The sequence below is a fragment of the Schistocerca serialis genome, chromosome 5 (assembly GCF_023864345.2).
Source record: "Schistocerca serialis cubense isolate TAMUIC-IGC-003099 chromosome 5, iqSchSeri2.2, whole genome shotgun sequence".
Lineage (NCBI taxonomy): Eukaryota > Metazoa > Arthropoda > Insecta > Orthoptera > Acrididae > Schistocerca > Schistocerca serialis.
This window is the reverse complement of record NC_064642.1, coordinates 78,200,154-78,221,132: the sequence shown is the minus strand read 5'-3', so window position 1 is coordinate 78,221,132 and position 20,979 is coordinate 78,200,154. Positions and strand designations below refer to the sequence as shown.

General features: G+C 41.8%; 1 protein-coding gene across 1 annotated transcript in view; it reads right to left on the bottom strand.

The window, feature by feature from the left end:
* Positions 1 to 20,979, bottom strand: part of LOC126481752 (uncharacterized) — a 226,432-nt gene that overhangs the window by 17,506 nt on the left and 187,947 nt on the right. The window contains exon 3 of the mRNA XM_050105707.1: positions 15,911 to 16,537. Within this exon, the coding sequence (XP_049961664.1) occupies positions 15,911 to 16,537 (627 nt within the window). The remainder of the gene's footprint in view (positions 1 to 15,910; positions 16,538 to 20,979) is intronic.

Here is a 20,979-nt window from a genome sequence, read left to right as displayed (position 1 = left end):
ACTTCTTTAGGAGGGAGTACATATTTTATTTTTTGTGTAGTAAAATTAGCTACCATAAAATTACGTATATTCCCAGCTGATGCTGTCCGCCATTACTGCTTGAAAACTGCACCTATTTTCTCATTGGCTGTCAGCTTCAAAACAAAATCTAGCAGATGCGCGATGTTTATGTAGGCCCCTACAATAATTTGTTTTTACTTTTTCAGGTTTACTGGAATTATATTGATTTTAATTGTTCATTTGGCCTCCGTTAAAGTGATTTATCGCATCTATATAATAATTGTACTGAAGTACCTAATATATTTTTTTCTTTTTCGTCCATGACTAACAAGGGTAATCAGACTCCTTGTATAGGTCATGTTTTATTATTTAAAAGTTTTTTTTTAGAAGTAGAGAACCAGTTTCTTTACAATAGGCACTGGCAGCTGCATCACTGGCGCCATGTATTGTTTACAGACGAGTCCCGCTTTCGTCTAACAAAGCGCGACGGACGTATACTTGTATGTGACCGTCGTGGTGAACGTTATAATGATGCAGCTGTCCAGGAAATTGGCAGATTTGGATGTGATCTGTTATGGTGAGGTGTGGCATCACAATTGATGGCCGTGAGTACCTTCGGGTACTCAGAGGCCGAGTTAGTACTCAGAGGTACATCAACGAGATTCTACTGTGTCCTGCTATGCCCACTTCAGCCGTAATGGGTTCCAGATTATCCTCCTACAAGAGCGCTTTCAGCAACATTCACCGTGGAAACGTCGCAGGACCTCGCGATTCGGACGTTTGACTGTAACTTCAGGCAAATCCTGTAGCACCTCAAACCCTTGAACAACTTGCAGAGGTCCTTATTGAACAGTACACAAAAATTTTACAAGAAAATGTTCGCAAACTTGTCAGGAACCTGCCTCGAAGATGTGAGACAGTAATATGGGAATATGGAGAACCTGTCTGTGGTGTCACAGCCAGACACCACACTTGCTAGGTGGTAGCTTTAAATCGGCCGCGGTCCGCGTGTCGCCACTGTCAGTGATCGCAGACCGAGCGCCACCACACGGCAGGTCTCGAGAGACGGACTAGCACTCGCCCCAGTTGTACGGACGACGTAGATAGCGATGCACACTGACGAAGCCTCGCTCATTTGCAGAGCAGATAGATAGAATAGCCTACAGCTAAGCCAATGGCTACGACCTAGCAAGGCGCCATAGCAATTGATAGTTATCGTATGAAGCATGTCTCATCAAGAGCGATGTACAACAATGATGGATTAAAGTTAAGTATTCCAGCAGCTACGTACTTTTCTTTATAGCATTCATTACGTATCCTGTTTCAGACCTCTCTAGCCTGCGTGAGTTTAAGCGCGTGCCCTTCGGTTACCCGTCACTGTGGGCTGGCTGTCTTGTCAGTCCACAACACTGTCAGATATTGAAATTGGTCTTTTTTTGCCTTATATGACATAATTGAAGGAGTTTTCACTTTGATTTACGATATTGCGTTGAAAGTCTGGTCACAGCATCAGCATGTCGGTTGAGCACAGAACTACATTTCTTTTTAATAACGCTTTCATTTTCCAGCAAAAAGGTCAGTTTTGCTCCAAAATTCCTGAAAAAATAATGCAGGTGTTTAAAATGTTGTCATTCAAATTTTTTGAACAGTATATTAATCGAAGCTTACGGTAATCTGCATTGCTAATATTATAAAGAAAAAGAATGAAAAGAAGTTATGGCAGCAATTGATGGGCTAGATACGGAGGTCCACATTCATTTTACGGGATATATTCATAAATTTTACGCTTAAATTTAATATACATTGTTTTTCCTTTTTTTAATTTAGTTTCGGTTTCGCTTGGTGTCACAAACGTAATGATGTGTGCCGTTCGTAACGTATCAGTCATTGTTATTATTCTCATAGTGAGGTCGTAGATTAGTACGCAGTGATGCGTCTTGCGTCGCTAAGAGCATTTCTCCTGTTGTGTAGTCACAGTCGTTGCTGCTGTTGTGACTATGACCATCACTGGATGGATGAGCTTGTTTATGGGTATGGTTGTGCGTCTAGGTCGTCACGTCTATTCTTTAGAACGTCTCTTCTGTATCTGCCAGGAAGTGTCTGAAGTGTCATCTGCAGTGTCTACTGTGAACGCGTCCTCGGCTAGGGTGCGTCAAGGCGGGCGGAGGATGCTTAGCAGCAGGTGTCGCTCAGAGGCGTTCTGTGTTTGATCTGGTCACATCCGCAAAGGGATCGACTACACCTTCCGCCACCGTTATTACATACAAAAATTATGTTTTTATGACTGTGGCGGAACTCGTGGCGGGGAACGTTGTTGTACAGGTCATATCAGCTTTTGTCTTTTGCTTAATCTGTCAATCGTGGAGAGGAATTCCGTCTTATGCAAGGCACAGTTTTATAGTTTTGTTTTCACCCAGACATGTTTCGGCACTTTTTGTGTTATCTTCAGTGTTTTTTTTCTGAAAAACTCTTGCTGCATTGTCGCCTCCCGTGTGTGTTATATGAACCTTTGGCACAAATGTATTTACATTTATAAAAGGAGTGATTATTCAGTGTCAAATGTTTTACATTAATTTGCATACAGAACAGACGTGACACGTATATCACTGAGTTGAGACTGTATGTCTAAAGATTTTGGCATTTATTCCAATCAAAAACGGTTCAAACGGCTCTGAGCACTAAGGGACTTAACATCTGAGGTCATCAGTCCCCTTGAACTACGTAAACCTAACTAACCTAAGGACATCACACACATCCATGCCCGAGGCGGGATTCGAACCTGCGGCCGTAGTGATCGCCCGGTTCCAGACTGAAGCGCTAGAACCGCTCGGCCATCCCGGCCGGCATTTATTCCAATCTTCTGTGACGTGGTGACATAGTATCCTTATACTGTGATAGATATTAAAAACAATCCTAGATTGCACAATGCTCTTTATTGGTTAAAAAAACGCGTTTCACCCCGGTGGCGCTTTTTTGGGTTATCTGGCGCGCTGTGGGTCATCATCCACAGCAGCGTAGGGTAACTGCGTATACACCCCAGAACGAGAGTGACAGGAAGTTTCATGTGATACACTGTGTGAGCGCGGATCGGACCTCGGGACTTCGTTATGGGGCCATGTTTACAGAGTATATATACATTTGTTTACATACCCCATACGAAGCTATTACTTTTGTATGCCGATAGCTCTAAATCTAAAGCAGAATCTACAGCCAGTCATCTGCAAACAACGAAATGTTTTTTTATTTTCCTATTTATTGTTCATTTTCGACTCGGAATTGCTATATGCAGGCTTATTTAGAGTACTACTTCCGGATTTTGACATTTTGGTGTTTTTCCATTGTTTCTGTTAACACGCTTATTTTTTTTTTTTAGATGTTGTGGCTACACAAGCATTTTGTATTATTTGTATTAGCCAAGAACAGCGTTTCTGCCACCATTTCACGTGTTGTTATGCCTGTGTGATGTTCGTTTGCTTCGTGGTGTGTTTGTTCGGTATATGGGGCGCCTATTCAGTGTGTTGTTAACGTCTTTGAAGTTTAGCGAGTATTTATGTGGGGGAGAGAGAGAGTCATCGGCAGACAGGTAGAGTGAGCAATGTGTGATGTGGGAAACAGAATTTGATCTTAGAGAGTGACCATGTGCAGTTTTTGGAGGGGATTTACTTATACAGTTCTTCTAACGTGGCAAAGGATGTTTTATTGCATAGTGATGTGTATTGGTTTGGTACTTTCTTTCCCTGAGACACTGGTTTTTGGATGTGATAATTTTTCCCTATTGCTAATTTTTGGTATATTCTGTTACTAGTTTTAAAAATGTTTTAACCAGTTTCTATATTTGTGTGTGATGGGGTGATCAGTAAATGTTAGTGCCCTGGTACGATCTGTATGCCTGGCTCTAAAATTCCTGCGTATTTGACAACAGAATGACAGTAGTTGCAAGTTAATTAATACACATGAGATTGGCTGCATTTGTCAGTGATTGCTGGTATGTCTTCCAAGTTTGTTCTGTATTGCGTTGTTGGTTCGGGATGCTATGTTGAGTCCTTGTCTCTATAGTATACTGCCCACCCTGTGTGTGACTTTGTCTTTAAACTCACTATGCTCAATTTTGTTGCTTACTCACTGCTGATCTGTTGTGACTTGTACTGCATCCTGATCATCTGCTGTCTGTTTGTATACTTTGTCGTTTATTTTATTTATTGTCGTTGCACCATACCCACAGTCATGTGGAATTGGTTTTGTTGTGTTTAATTCTTCAAGTTAGTTCATAGGTGTTCTGTTCGGTCCGTGTAGTAAATACCTAAACTGGATTCGTTATGGGGTGACTGGACTCATTAAGAATGGTTGTGCTCGCGATTTTTTACATTTCCTATAAACAGTGAATTCATGTCTGTTGTTCCCTTTATGCATGGCGAGGTCGAAGAAATTGAGTTTTTCTTCTGTTTCTCTTTCAACGGTGAACTGTGGGTGGATAGTACCTACGGCATCATGAAGTTCTTCTATAGAAAAACATGATTCATGTTACGCAGATTATATCGCCTACATATCAGTAGCAACATTTTATGTTGTACTGCTTCAGTTTAGCAGTTTTATCGAAGTTTTGATTTTATGTGCCAGTGATGAGTATGTCAGGAGAGGTGACTGATTGGGGATCTCACAGGTAGTCCTCCTTGTTGAGAGTTAAAACTTGTTTTGAATGTGAAGTAGTTTTCTTCTCTGATGAGACTGAGTATGACTGATATTTCTTGCAAGTTCGTTGCGGGCATGTTTCCTTGTAGTTGCAAATTTTTTTCTATGTAAACCGAAAAATAGAGCAAAGAAAAGGGCAGGTGCGAGTAGAGCTCGCACCCCGGTCTTTCCGTACAAGCTAATCTTGACGATTTTCCCGTGTTATCGATATCGATACTGACAATATATCAGTCCAGGGTATTCCAAGACTTTCGAGAATGTGTTCATTTCGACTTTTACGTTTAATTTTTAGGTGATTTCTCATTCGTCCCTCTCGCTCTCGTCCATTTTGCGTTTATCGGTAAGATCTGATGGAAGTCTCCAGAGAAGAAACGATACAGTTGGCCATAGGGATATTATTGTTAAGCAAATGGCGAATTGTTCTGTGCAATGTTTCAACGGATATTTTATTTCGTGCTGGAACCTTTTTCCAAACAACGGAAGTGCAGCTGTGCATCAATCGTGAGTCTTACTTCATTCTGAAGCATTACAGATGCTTTACCTGTAATAAGTAAAGACTTTCAGGGATTGTTCGTAAGTACAATGAGCATCCACTACATGGCAAAGGCGGCGTTTTCACAGCGACAGAGAACTTCACTCTATCGTAGCACAGCTAATTAGCACGAAAAATTTGTAAATTACACACATAAGGCTTCCTAGGGAATCACTCTACCGATTACTGTAAACCAGATGTATATTCCTACATTATTTTCTTAGATTTCTAACAGATTTCGAATGCAAAGTAAGCTTGTAATCGCAAAAATGTGTTTTATGTCATATAATTACAATTGAACAATTGTAGGATTTTATTCCTTTACTTCTAGTGAGAAACCTGGCTTCTTGTCATGTTTCATGATTCTAGGACAATGGAAAATACACTACAGGTTTTGATGAATGAGTTTGCCAGTTTCGAAAAACGGCCGTATTATTTTACTGCATTGACTTAGAAGATTAAATTTTTAACACCTCCAATGGACCATAGACCTTAGTTTAAGACATAAATTTCAACTTGGTACTTGAAACTGTTCCTGAGAAAACGGATGTTGACAGTCGCACAGACAGAGAGACACACGGACAACGAAGTGATCCTATTTGAGTTCACTTGTTACCAACTGAATCACGGAACCCTACAAACGTTCTGCTGTTTGCAGATGACAAGCTGCATATTGTATTGTAGATTTAAAGTTACCGGTATACACAACCAACAGTTTCATATGAGGTATATTTACAAATTTTCATATGCAATTTATTTCCAAATTTACAATAAAACCGAAATCTTTAGACACATAGTAAACCAAAAACATAGACAGCCTCATCTCAGTGATACGCGTCTAAACTCTCTCCTGTCTGCAAACTAATGTAAAATTATTCACATTAAATATTTGCTTCTTTTACAAAAGTAAATACTTCTGTGTCAAACCTTTATATAGCCCACACAAGAGGTTGAAATGTAACAACAGCTTTCTAGAAAGGAAATAAATGAATAAAGCAAATGAACACAAAAAGTGCTGAAACAAAACTAAAAAACTGTTTATTGCATAAGGAGGAATTCCTTCCCAGTTTTTATTAGCAAGTACGAAAATAAGAACTGCAGCGTCCACAAGACGATTATTGTGTCAAGCGTGTACTTTAAGTGTGTCTGTTTTTCTAGATACACGCCTAGGTATTTTGTATTGTGTCAGTAGCTCGTTCCAGATATGGAGTGCTATGTCTCTCACGTCTGGCCGTCTTTCCTGGGTCAGCTTACGGTGTCTGAATAGCACTTACTGTGTCTTGTTGGGATATTCCTGTTTTCAACACTGTCTCACCCACACCTCCCGAGTATCTCAAGGTGTTTGACAGGCTATATTTTTGCCCGAAACGGACCGAAGACGGCGAGTACCATAAATCTGTGTCCTCTACCTAGTTTCTCGTAAGAGCTGGCGGTTTCTGGAACGTCAGCGCTAAACAAACTGTTACACCTGTTGGCGGTCTGAAGTTGTCTGAGGTGGCACGGATTAGGTGCGGTACACACTGAGACGATGCAATATGCGATTCGACATGCTGCAATAGCGGCCGCGCGATCTGACGCTAATCGGCGAGACACTCGTGTTCCTACTTGCATGATGTGATATGCGATATGTGGGGGCGACAAGCACCAAGACAACACCAATTATGTTTTTGTTTCAGTTTCATCAGTTTCAGTAGTAGTCATGAGCTATTCCGAGAGGCCGTTTTGTGGCTTATCGTTATTTAAACCTCAAGAAACTGAAAAAAATTGTTCAAATGGCTCTGAGCACTATGGGACTTAACTGCTACGGTCATCAGTCCCCTATAACTTAGAACTACTTAAACCTAACTAACCTAAGGACGTCACACACATCCATGCCCGAGGCAGGATTCGAACCTGCGACCGTAGCGCCTAGAACCGCTCGGCGTCTGGATGCACTTGTACGATGCTATAAATACTAAACATTGTTCAGTTGTGGGTTCCCGTGAGTTCTCCCAACTGGACACGAATTCCAAGAAATGAGTCCACACAGTTTCCTCTTATTTGAGCAACCATTAACAGCTACTCTCACAAATCAGGTCTACTCACCTCTAGTATAATCTTATACCATCAGAATCCTCTAAGAGAGCTTGATAGTGACGTTGATTTCGACATACTAATAATAAGTGTATGTGTTGTACTAAGCTGGTAACTGTTAAGACATTTAAGGTCTCGTATTAATATGACCGTGTCTTTAAATGATGATAATTAAAAATGGGTATTCAGAATATTTAGAGAAAAATGCCCCAAAACTGTAACAAATAGACCCCAAACTGTAAATATCAGTACAAGGCAGCAATGTGTAGGAGTGCTTGCTGCAAATACCACTGGGCACAATACTCTGCTGAAAACTGCAAAACACAAATTCTAAAATGATTACTGCACATCCATTGTGGTGCCAAATATCTGACATAATTTTTGGTTAAAATTTATATTAGTTAAGATAATTCCACCTGACCTGACATTCGTACATTACACAACATCCCTAAAGAAGTGTGGAGGGAGAGAGGTGGCAAATTTTCGGGTCATAAAATATGTTAATTTAATTGCACAGATATAAATAAGGCCATTTTGTGTCATAAATCATGGTAATTGGGATCGGGCTAAGAGCATTCTGTCATAAATTTTATCTGTGTACCCATAACCAAAGCAGTTTGTTTATATTATTATATTAATTGTTTATATTAGGGTCATAAATTACACCAGTTTACGTAAGGAGCCAAGACCAAGTGACCAGTTTTTTGTACAGGACAACAATGGGCACATTGTCCTGAACAATGGGCACATTGTCCTGAAAATATGTGCTCTACTACACGTATAAGGGCACGACACAGCCGTCGAAATTTCAGTTGACTGATGACACTGGATTGTACAACTTTGCCCTTGTTTTCAATGATACTTCACCAGCCATAGAAACATTACAAGGATGGATGTAGGTGCGGCTTATGTATCGGAAATAGGACAATTCGTCCCGGGGTAAATCGCTGCACAACAATATTTCAATATTTAGCGTTATTTTTATGTTGTTTTGGTAATAAAAACTGGCTAATTTGCCTGGATTTATTTAGTTATGAGATGAAGCACTTATATATGCTTAAATACGGTCCAGTGGACAGCACTTTGGAATGCCATGGTCCATATCTTTTTCCCAGACAATGAGAAAGCTGTTGAAGAACAAATAACACATGTATTCAAAATAAAACACTGTGGCACGTAAAATACAATTTCTGATATTCTACACGTCAGTCTGAGTTTCACACATATGCTTTACATTAGATGTTTTTGTTTATAACCCAGAAATATGATTAATTTCGTGTTGAGCAAAGATCTAAACTAAGTAAAGAAAATACTTGACAAGTGCAACATGTTAATAACAGCAAAATACTTTTACCTTAACAATAAAGCAATTTAAAGATATTTATCACTGGTTGTGTTATTGCCCAACAACCATCAATGGCAAAGAGTTCATAACATCCAGCATGAATAAAATAAGATTCAAGTTGTCTAGCCAGGCATTCTACCACTACACTAAAAACTGCAGAGAGAAGATATATGAAGATAATTTAAGCTAAAATCTTTGACATGGCCACAATAGTTTTAATGTAATCAGTATCTACATCAAAGTTAACGTTAAAAGCCAGAGTAAATGTCCATAGATTACCAAGTGCGAAATAATGCGGTTCAGAACTGAAACCAATTACCTCCGCAAGCAAAAAGACATTCTAAACTGCATCTTGAACTCAATAATTAGATGTGTCCTACACACTTCTTCAAACCTTATGGAACATCAATAGACAGATAAGCGAACAACAGCTAATCATCTACACAAGACATGAAAAGAAAGTTCATCTACGTCAGAATTACTACATTGTTCTAATGAAACCCTCAACACTTCAAGTCTTGAATTCTACGATATATTAATAAACTCAACCATCATTTTCTTTCAAAACGGAGAACTTTATTTACTGAATAAAGTTCTCAAACATAACACTGCACCTAAACCCAATGACAAGAAAATAAAGAAAGTTGCTAGTGCCACAGCTAACCTAAGCCAAAGTGAGTAAAATACTGTGATGAGCTCAGTAGCAAAAAAGAAAAAAAAATCAATAAATCTATAATCAACAAATAACTCTGGGAAAACTGATTAAAAATGCCCGTTGGCGTAAATAAAAAAACTTACAGGTAGTAAAGACCTTGTAAAGGCAGATGAATGTACCACTGCATTAGTCATGAATGAAGAAGATTACAGCACTAAACTCTTACTGCTCTTTCTGGAAACTAATATATAAGGTCTGGACACTGAACTCACATCTAAATATCAAGCTCAGTTTAGGAAATAAATTAAGAGTTCCAGCCACCATTTACCAGATGCTGATGGCCAAGATAGCAAATCACGAAACCCTTAACACCTAAACTAAGATTTCAGCCAAAAATTCATAAACCTTAGTGTCCAACACATCCCACTGCTAATTCAAGGAACAATGCTGGATATTACTTCTGTAAGTAGCTTAAACATTTCTCAGAAATTTTACACCTATGGAAACAACTTATCTATCAGAAATCCCCGGGAGGATATTAACGACAGCACTAACGTGCACAAACCAGACAATGTCCGATTTCCATCCTTAAGCAGTGTAAACCTGTACACAAATTTATGGTCTATGGAAATACACTCCTGGAAATTGAAATAAGAACACCGTGAATTCATTGTCCCAGGAAGGGGAAACTTTATTGACACATTCCTGGTCAGATACATCACATGATCACACTGACAGAACCACAGGCACATAGACACAGGCAACAGAGCATGCACATTGTCGGCACTAGTACAGTGTATATCCACCTTTCGCAGCAATGCAGACTGCTATTCTCCCATGGAGACGATCGTAGAGATGCTGGATGTAGTCCTGTGGAACGGCTTGCCATGCCATTTCCACCTGGCGACTCAGTTGGACCAGCGTTCGTGCTGGACGTGCAGACCGCGTGAGACGACGCTTCATCCAGTCCCAAACATGCTCAATGGGGGACAGATCCGGAGATCTTGCTGGCCAGGGTAGTTGACTTACACCTTCTAGAGCACGTTGGGTGGCACGGGATACATGCGGACGTGCATTGTCCTGTTGGAACAGCAAGTTCCCTTGCCGGTCTAGGAATGGTAGAACGATGGGTTCGATGACGGTTTGGATGTACCGTGCACTATTCAGTGGCCCCTCGACGATCACCAGTGGTGTACGGCCAGTGTAGGAGATCGCTCCCCACACCATGATGCCGGGTGTTGGCCCTGTGTGCCTCGGTCGTATGCAGTCCTGATTGTGGCGCTCACCTGCACAGCGCCAAACACGCATACGACTATCATTGGCACCAAGGCAGAAGCGACTCTCATCGCTGAAGACGACACGTCTCCATTCGTCCCTCCATTCATGCCTGTCGCGACACCACTGGAGGCGGGCTGCACGATGTTGGGGCGTGAGCGGAAGACGGCCTAACGGTGTGCGGGACCGTAGCCCAGCTTCATGGAGACGGTTGCGAATGGTCCTCGCCGATACCCCAGGAGCAACAGTGTCCCTAATTTGCTGGGAAGTGGCGGTGCGGTCCCCTACGGCACTGCGTAGGATCCTACGGTCTAGGCGTGCATCCGTGCGTCGCTGCGGTCCGGTCCCAGGTCGACGGGCACGTGCACCTTCCGCCGACCACTGGCGACAACATCGATGTACTGTGGAGACCTCACGCCCCACGTGTTGAGCAATTCGGCGGTACGTCCACCCGGCCTCCCGCATGCCCACTATACGCCCTCGCTCAAAGTCCGTCAACTGCACATACGGTTCACGTCCACGCTGTCGCGGCATGCTACCAGTGTTAAAGACTGCGATGGAGCTCCGTATGCCACGGCAAACTGGCTGACACTGACGGCGGCGGTGCACAAATGCTGCGCAGCTAGCGCCATTCGACGGCCAACACCGCGGTTCCCGGTGTGTCCGCTGTGCCGTGCGTGTGATCATTGCTTGTACAGCCCTCTCGCAGTGTCCGGAGCAAGTATGGTGGGTCTGACACACCGGTGTCAATGTGTTCTTTTTTCCATTTCCAGGAGTGTAATTAGGTGCAATTTACCAAGAAACGAATAACTTATCCAGATAGACTTACGTTTACTCTTAGAAATATAAGAATCGATTATACTGCAAAACTATATCTTATTCAACAAGAAAAATGTGTATACAGTCAGACGATTTAAAAAATGGAAAGCATTGTGGCAGTCCGTTTATCTGATATTTACATTATCCATCTGAAAAACAAATTTTTCAGTGCCAATACCCTTTTAAAAGCTAAACTGATTTATTAGCAAATGTATGTTGAGGGCACAATCGTCATGTTCAATAATAAAGCAAATGAATTAGAATCATTTCCAAATACCATGAGTAATACGCCACCACATCAAATTCACCGTTGCACTTGAGACAGCTGAAGGTATCAATTTTCTTGATCTTAGAATAAAAACGTTGAGTCAAAATCACGCTTTTAAAATTCATAGTAAACCAACCGTTACAGGTCTAATTATAAATAGTTTTTCATGCCACTGTATAGTAATAAATTGTACTGTATTTCAGACCGATGTTGAATTGTATACATGAAACTCACCTTAGTAAATCTGCTAAAAAACTTTATCAGAGTGTTTCAGCAGTATTAACATATTTCTCGGTGATTGTCTACAGAAGATGGGTGGTTTGAGGTGTCGCAGCTGATTGTATGAAGATGTAGAAAGGCGTGGTTAGAATTGCAGCTCTCCTTAAAAGAAAGTAAATCTAAAATAATGGTTAGGTATAGATGAAGATTTCCGCAGTATCCAACCATTAGTACTGAAACTTGATTCAGAAATTTAGTTGTAATAGTACTTGGAAGTGGTATGGTTAATTTTTGAATGACATGATCAGTTAATCGCAAATAACCCCCGTGTCTTGTTGACTTTGACGAGTAAATATTAAACAACAGACTTTTTCACTAAGTATGCCGGATTTTGCGAAGATTATGATGATGAAGACTCCCGTTTTCGATCTTACTTCATAAAACGAATGATTTTAAGATCGTCCTATCGAAATAATAGCAGTATCTTGTCTCTCGATTAAAACTGAGAATAACTATTATATTTTATCTGTAATGTTTCTGATTTCACGTGGACACTATCTGAAGCAGAAAATATTTACTGCACATTTCAAAAACTAGTTAGGTAACTCATGTGAAGTATTGACACAGAGAAGTGACAACTAGACCGCTATCTACGATTCTGAAATTTCGTCAGCTGTTTGTGAAACGTTTTATTATGGTAGGTAAAGCAATTTTGCTATTGTGATAAGGATCCAAAAACATAAGGTACATAAGATGTAACGAATTCCAGATAGGGACTTACGTACTAATCAGTGAAAAAGGTTTGTGAAACCGCATTAATTCTTCGAGGAAAATATAGTTACCAGCAGACTTACTTGACTGCCCAGCAGTGATCAATTATTTTATACCACATATAAAATCAAATGTGTGTGCTGTACTTTTTCATGTCATGTAACGCAGAAGCACAAGTTATTTTAATTTATTGTGCCTAACACTCAGACATTTCTTAAAAATTGATTAATCTATTAACATAATTTTGGATGATTAGTTAATATGTAATGAACTTCAACGTGGGGAAATAACTTGAGCGGTGGCAGTCAGAGATATGTCATGTACATATTTGAACACTATACTTGCCGTAGGATAAAGAAACACTGCATCTGGCTATGCAATTATAAACTTTGGTTTTATTGATTTGTTTATTTCGAATAAATTTCAGTCACAGAAAGCACTGAATACCGTTGTTTAGTTCAAGTAATTCATTACAGTTCGACACTCTTTTTGAACTTCTTCCTTGATTATAAGTACAATGGAGGATTCCAATGGGAAAGGAGTCCCTGTCCATTTGCAGTTTTCGGTTTTTTACAAACATCTGAGAAATATAATCTTACAGAAGTTGTTTAATAAACGCCCATATTTATGAATGATTATTAACTGGAGAAAATTTTAATGACTGGAATGTGATGCAACTTTCAAACCACACTGTTCACACTTTTCGAACGTTTTTGCACGCTACAGAGATCACACAAGAATTACATCAAAGGTGAGACAGGAGTATAGTATGAACGAAAGAGAAGAAGCTGCTGAGAGACGGCTCCTTCTTCTTAGCCCAGTTCTGATTGTCCTACGCTACTTGCTCATGCACAATACACACCACAGCGACGAACTTTCACACTATTGATGCTCTAACACAGTCACAGTTTGAAATCAGATGCACATTAGTGCCACTGCCACACGTAAGCTCGTAATTCCCAGACAAGAAATAAAATTTGCCTACCTCTTTTCGCGAGTGTTTATTTTTCCACATCTCTTCTCCACTGTGTCATTATTTTCAAAACTTATGCAGTTTACTATCAATTAATATCACAGACAAAGCAATGCAGAGTCACTAAATATAGCATCTGTCTCACACATACGTGTTGCTACCCATTTTTGCTAGGAAACAGTGTGTGCGAAATTTAGACAAAGGAACTGAATGGTGAACCACACATTGTATACATTCTCGTGCTACCTGAAGGCTAGGAAGTCCTCGCCACCATTTTCAGTGAGAATATGGCACAAAATTAGCTTCGTCGAAAAGAGCTCTCAATAGCCAACATTTCGTACCTTGAAAAATTGCTTTTTCTTACGCTGCTGAGGTTTTAAGATACTAAAATAACCTTCTCGACGCTGCAAGGGTGAACAATGAAAAAGGAAAGAAACAATAACATTGTAGGTTACTTTCCGTGCTTAGGAACATAAGTTTTCACATTTTAGGCTGTTAAAAACCACTTAGACTGTTTCTTTCAAATGTACCAACTTTTGTCATTTTAAGAACAACGAAACGAAAGATTTACAGTTAACGAATTAACTTCTTGTTTATAAATTATCGTAAAAGAATACAATTGTCTACTTTCCATTCACAGTAAAGAAATGCTCAAAAAGCTTTTTGCTTCATTCTCAGTACAGTATAACTCTTCTTAGTGCACTTCAGGTATTCCTAAATGTCTATGGAGCCACGGGCATGTTTCCAAAAATATAGCCCATAGCCTCAAATTTTTTTTTTTTTTTTTTTTGCAGGACATGTAATTTTGATGTGTCCCTAAATAGTTGTTCAAATAAGTTCAGTCTATTTCCTGCTCACCTGAGCCATCATCCAGTAGAAATTTTATTCGCAGTATGTCAGACTAGGAAGCAAAATGAGCCATAACCAACATAATTTCTCAACAAAACCTATATTTAAATAAAATCCATAGTTCTTTTTTAAAAAATGGAAAAAAGACATTTATTGAAAAAAGAAAATGCAAGTAAAAGTCTCTTCCTCACGATAACATAAAAACCAGTTGTGGAGCACATCCATTTTTCTACGAAATTTGTTTCTCGTGCTTTAAGATTTGCTCGAAGCTTTGCAATCATGAAGAGTATATTTATAACGTGACACTATACTCTGATATTGCTGAATTTGTGCAAAATACCAAGGCAAGTGCGTTGTGCTGTTGATCATGTTCGAACGACATCTTCTCGTTCGATATTCAGACTTTCTCCTCTTTCCCTCCACTTCCCAGCAGTTCAAGATTCGTATGTCAGGGCCCAAAAGTGACTCGTATAACGACATAGACAAAGCACATTCACTGACAGATACCGCAGTAGGCGTTAGGACGCGGTTCCAGTACCCCTGTCGGTGGCCTCAACTACGGTGCATGGCAGAGGTAGGGTTCGTTACATCACTTCAGATCATCAAGCTGATAGTGACAACGCCTGCAGTGATCGTGCAAACTTGCCGATACCTGTGAAAGTATTTGTATGGAGTGTAGCCATGTATGGAAGTGAAACATGGACGGTAAATAGCTTGGACAAGAAGAGAATAGCAGCTTTCGAAATGTGGTGCTACAGAAGAATGCTGAAGATTAGATGAGTAGATCACATAACTAATGAGGAGGTATTGAATAGAATTGGGGAGAAGAGGAGTTTGTGGCACAACTTGACGAGAAGAAGGGACCAGTTGGTAGGACATGTTCTGAGGTATCAAGGGATCACAAATTTAGCACTGGAGGGCAGCGTGGAGGGTAAAAATCGTAGAGAGTGACCAAGAGATGAATACACTAAGCAGATTCAGAAGGATGTAGGTCGCTGTAGGTACTGGGAGATGAAGTAGCTTGCACAGGATAGATTGGCATGGAGAGCTGCATCAAACCAGTCTCAGGACTGAAGACCACAATAACAACAACCTGTGGATTGGATGCGTACCCTGTTACTACAGTGGAGGGCTTCAGTACTGAGTGTAACGTCTTGGCTTTGGCTCTCTGGACGTTTTGGTGAGATTACCTTGTTCAGTTTTGGGATGCAGTGACTCTTGACTCGGCGTGGCCAGGTTATGAACTGTTTTCACTGGGTGTACTGCGACTATGCTGAATAAATCAAGGTATTAGTCAAATTATATGTCGAATGTGAGGTTCACCAATCAGTCCGTTCTTAGAGGTTCACTTACAACACCAGAAAAAGTCCGGCACACAGAATTCGAGGAATGGGTCTGGTACCACAGAACTATTTCCAGCGCACAATCGCTTGCTGCAGTTCAGCTTTCTCCACTTTCGACGGTGCTCAATGCTGTCGTGCTCACTTCCGTCGAGTTTGCTCGGATGCACTGCATGCCGGCGCTGCAGAGCTTCAAGCAGCGGTGCGGCCAGGACGCGATGAGCTTGAGAACGTTGGTCCCCGGGCTGAGAGTGCTGGCCACCTGACTGTGCGCCAGCAGCCGGTACTCGCTGTCCAGCTTGCCCAGAGACACGCCCAGCTCCAGCAGCAGCTGCAGCGAGCGCGCCATCGCCTCCGTCGCATTGTGGTGCACGAAGTTGCCCATGAAGGTGACGGCCAGGTTGCAGCGCAGCACCCACTCCCTGTCGTAGTTGTTGGTGGCGCCCCAGCCGCGGCCCTCGTAGATGTTGCCCTCCACGTCTATGAGGAAGTTGTACGAGATGTCGGGCTGCCCCCACTTGGCGTAGTGCTCGTCGCGGTATGCGCGCAGGAGGACGAAACACTCCTCTTCGCCTCTGCAGGCCGTGCCCGCCGTGTGTCCGACGACCACATACGGTATCGGATGGTGCAGAGGGATCCTGAAATTGGGCGGCACGCCACTGCTCCACACGGACCTGGGAACGATACGCTGTCCGTTCTTCAGCACCAGTTCAGGGTTCGGCGGAGGCACTGCAATCAAATAAACATGTGTTGTGTGACGTCTGAGGGGCTCCTGCTGTGAGCGAAACAAAATACACTATTTACACAGATGTCACAGTCATCAGGTAGCGATATGCGCACATACAGATGTCCATAGTGTCGCGTACACAAGGTGTGAAAGGGTCATTCACTGGCGGAGCTGCCGTTTCTACCCTAGTGATTCATGTGAAAATGAGTCCAACATGATAGGGCCGCACCAAGAGTATTAACAAACTTTGAGCATGGAATGGTAGTTGGAATTAGACGCATGGCACATTCCGTTTTGGAAAGTGTTTGGGAATTTAATATTCCGAGATCCACGGGCTCAAGAGTGTGACGAAAATTACGTCTCACCATGGATAGCGAAGTCGCCAACGACCTTCACTTAACGACCGGGAGCAGCTGCGTTTGCTTATACAGGGTGAAAAGTATTTAAACCGACAAACTCTAGGAGGTTGTAGCGGACATCAAAACAAATATTTTTCCCTAATGTAATTTTTTACTGTTGTTGTTGTTGTCTATCCTGTGCAAGCTTCTTCATCTCCAAGTAACTACTGCAACGTACATCCTTCTGAATCTGCTTAGTGTATTCATCTCTTGGTCTCCCTCTACGATTTTTACCCTCCAAACTGCCCTCCAATGCTATATTTGTGATCCCTTGATGCCTCAGAACATGTCCTACCAACCGGTCCCTTCTTCTAGTCAAGTTGTGCCACAAACTCCTCTTCTCCCCAATCCTATTCAATACCTCCTCATTAGTTATGTAATCTACCCATCTAATCTTCAGCATTCTTCTGTAGCACCACATTTCGAAAGCTTCTATTCTCTTCTTGTCCAAACTATTTATCGCCCATGTTTCACTTCCATACATGGCTACACTCCATACAAATACTTTCAGAAACGACTTCCTGACACTTAAATCCATACTCGATGTTAACAAATTTCTCTTCTTCAGAAACGATTTCCTTGCCATTGCCAGTCTACATTTTATGTCCTTTCTACTTCGACCGTCATCAGTTATTTTGCTCCCCAAATAGCAAAACTCCTTTACAACTTTAAGTGTCTCATTTCCTAATCTAATTCCCTCAGCATCACCCGACTTAATTCGACTACATTCCATTATCCTCGTTTTGCTTTTTTTATGTTCATCTTATATCCTCCTTTCAAGACACTATCCATTCTGTTCAACTGCTCTTCCAAGTCCTTTGCTTTTTCTGACAGAATTACAATGTCATCGGCAAACCTCAAACTTTTTATTTCTTCTCCATGGATTTTAACCCCTACTCCCGAGTTTATCTTTTGTTTCCTTCACTGCTTGCTCAATATACAGATTGAACAACATCGGGGAGAGGCTACAACCCTGTCTCACTCCCTTCCCAACCACTGCTGCCCCTTCATGCCCCCCGACTCTTATAATTGCCATCTGGTTTCTGTACAATTTGTAAATAGCCTTTCGCTCCCTGTATTTTACCCCTGCCACCTTCAGAATTTGAAAGAGGATTACTATGAGGATTATTTAAGCCGGTAGAGGCCGTGTTATGCTCTTCAGTTGGTAGAGGCCGTATTATGATCTTCAGTTGTTAGAGGACGTATTAAGCTCTTCAGTTGTAGGCAACTCCTGTCCACCAGTGTAGTAATGCATTGTCTCTGTTTACTACTGGAGCGATACACCTGGAGTGAGTACACTGATATGGTTGGTCCGTACTATGTAGCGCACCACAACGGATGAGTTGCACAGTGGGTTTATCAACAACAATAGCCTAATCACCGTATCCCGCAACATACGACCTTTGCTGCTGTGTACCAATGTCTGTATGAGACTGGGTCTTTTAGCAGATTACCTGGACAGGGACGCCATCGTTCGGTAAGAACGCTGCATGTGGAGCAGGATCCTTCAATCAGCACTTGTGCAATTGCACGAAACATGGGGACGAATCATACTAATGTAAGAACAGTCCGAGAGCAGTTGTTACGTCCATTTTACTTACAGCATGTCCACAACCTGGAACCAGTTGATTATCCACCCAGAGCACAGTTTTCGCAGTGGTACCTGGAACAGTGTGAAATGCATCCTACATTTCCATCCTCTGTGTTGTTTACCGATGAAGCAATGTTCGGGCATGATGGAGTCTTCAACATGCACAATTCACATGTTTGGAGTGTGGATAACCCACATGCCACAGTTACTAACGCTCATCAAGTGCGGTTCTTCGTTAATGTGTGGGTCGGTGTTTACTTAGGCCGTGTCTGCTATCTAGGCCATTAAATGGCAGGCACTATTACAATTTTCTCGCCGGGGCATTGCCAGAATTGCTGGAAGACGTCCCACTCCCTACAAGACAACGCATGTGCTTCCAACATGACGGGACACCGGCATATTTCAGTCGTCGTGTGTGTCGATTCCTGGACCAAGAGTTCACAGAAATGTGGATTGGCAGAGGTGGTCCAGTACCATGGCCTGCTCGATCCCCAGATATGGCCCCTCTGGACTTTTGTGTGTGGGGAGAGATGTGCAACCTTGTTTACGCAACTCCTGTTGCATCAGAAGAAGATCTGGTTGCCCGGATAGTAGCAACATCAAGAACAATTCAGGATATTCCTGGGGTTTTTGCATGTGTCAGACAGAACATGACCCGATGGCGTAACCTTTGTTTATGTGTCAATGGAGGCATTTTTGAAAATCTACTGTAATTGAAATTGGGTTGTGTTAATGTGTTGTCTCTTGATCATAAAAAAAATGGAAAAGTGTTTGTTGGTTTAATTAATTTGCCGCCAGAGAAATCTTCCTCTTCTGGTTTAAATACTCCTCACAGGAAAAAATAACATTAGGAAAAAATATTTGTTTTGATGTCTCCTACAATCTCCCAGAGTTTGTTGGTTTAAATACTTTTCAATGTCACTGCTAACAAACACGCAACACTTCATGAACTAACCGTAGAGATCAATCGAGGCATATGGCGAAATTTGTCGTTAATGGACTGTGACAGCTGAATACTGACACTATGTGTCTTTGCCAACAGCACATCACCTATAGCGCCTCTCCTAGGCTCATGGCCATACCAACTGGACCCTAGACGAGTGGAAAAACGTGGCCTGCTCAGATAAGCCGCGATTTCAGTTTTAAGAGCTGATGTTCTAGACCCCACGAAGCCATGGACTCAAGTCCTCAACAACACACTGTGCGAGATGTTAGTGACTCCATAATGGTGTAGGCTGTGTTCCCATGGAATGGACTGGGTCCTCCGGTCCCTCCGAACCGATCATTGACTAAAAATTGTTATATTCAGCTACTTGGCGGCCATTTGCAGCCATTCATGACGTCATGTAAACAAATCACTATAGAATTTTTATGGATAACAGTGCGGCAAGTCACTGTGCCTCAACTGTTCGCTATTGGTTTGAAGAACGATCTGGACATATCGAGTGAATGACCTCACTACACAGATCGCCATTCCGGCATCGCATCGAACATTTATGAGTCATAATCGAGAGGTCAGTTCGTGCACAGAACCCTGCACTGCCAGTGCTTTCGTACTTATGTACGGCTATAGAGGCAGCGTAGCTCAATGTTTCGGCAGCGGACCTCCTACGACTTGTTGAGTCCAAAGCACATTGAGCTGCTGCAAAATGCTGGGCAAAAGGAGATCCGAAACGATATTACGAGGCATCCCATGGCTTTTGTCATCTCAGTGTATTATGACTACCGGCTACATGACATGTGCCGTGACTATGTCACTCGCCATCAGAATTGCACCACCATGAGAGGCGTGTGCAACAAACATCAAATTAGCATGTAGTGTACTAAATCGGGGCTTCCCAAAATTTTCCTTTGACAGAACACTTCGAGAATCCTGGTACTCTGGTAGAGCACCTTGCTTGTTTTGGAGGCTTCTAAAATAACAACAATTTTAAAAAATGAGCAAATAGTATTATGGTGGCTATTCGGAAAGCAATGAACGATCGGTCCCGAAATGGAAACTACAGTGAAAATCCGCAGGAGCTTTCCACAGGTTTGTTGGGCAGGGTCTCCAGTAATACTATACATAACATCACGTCATTCTTCTTAGTTCTGAGCGCACAAAGATGCCTAGAAGATACTGTCTCAAACGAGGTATGGGTGTCTTCCGACATATTTCGCCTGATTTTATGCAATCCCACATAACGTAACTGGCATGCATTTCCTTCTTGAAGAGTTCTCGGCAGCACACTGCAGGGGCAATGAAGACGCTCCTGCAGCGTTTTCTATGAGAAGTATTTGACTGCCCACCATACAGTCCTGATCTGGTTCCCTCCGAGTTTTAACTCTGCTAAAATGAAACGCTGGCTGTAAAGACAAAATTTTAGCACAAACAAAGAGCTGCAGTCCAGCGTAGAAAATTGTCAAATGATTCAAATGGCTCTGAGCACAATGGGACTTAACTTCTAAGGTCATC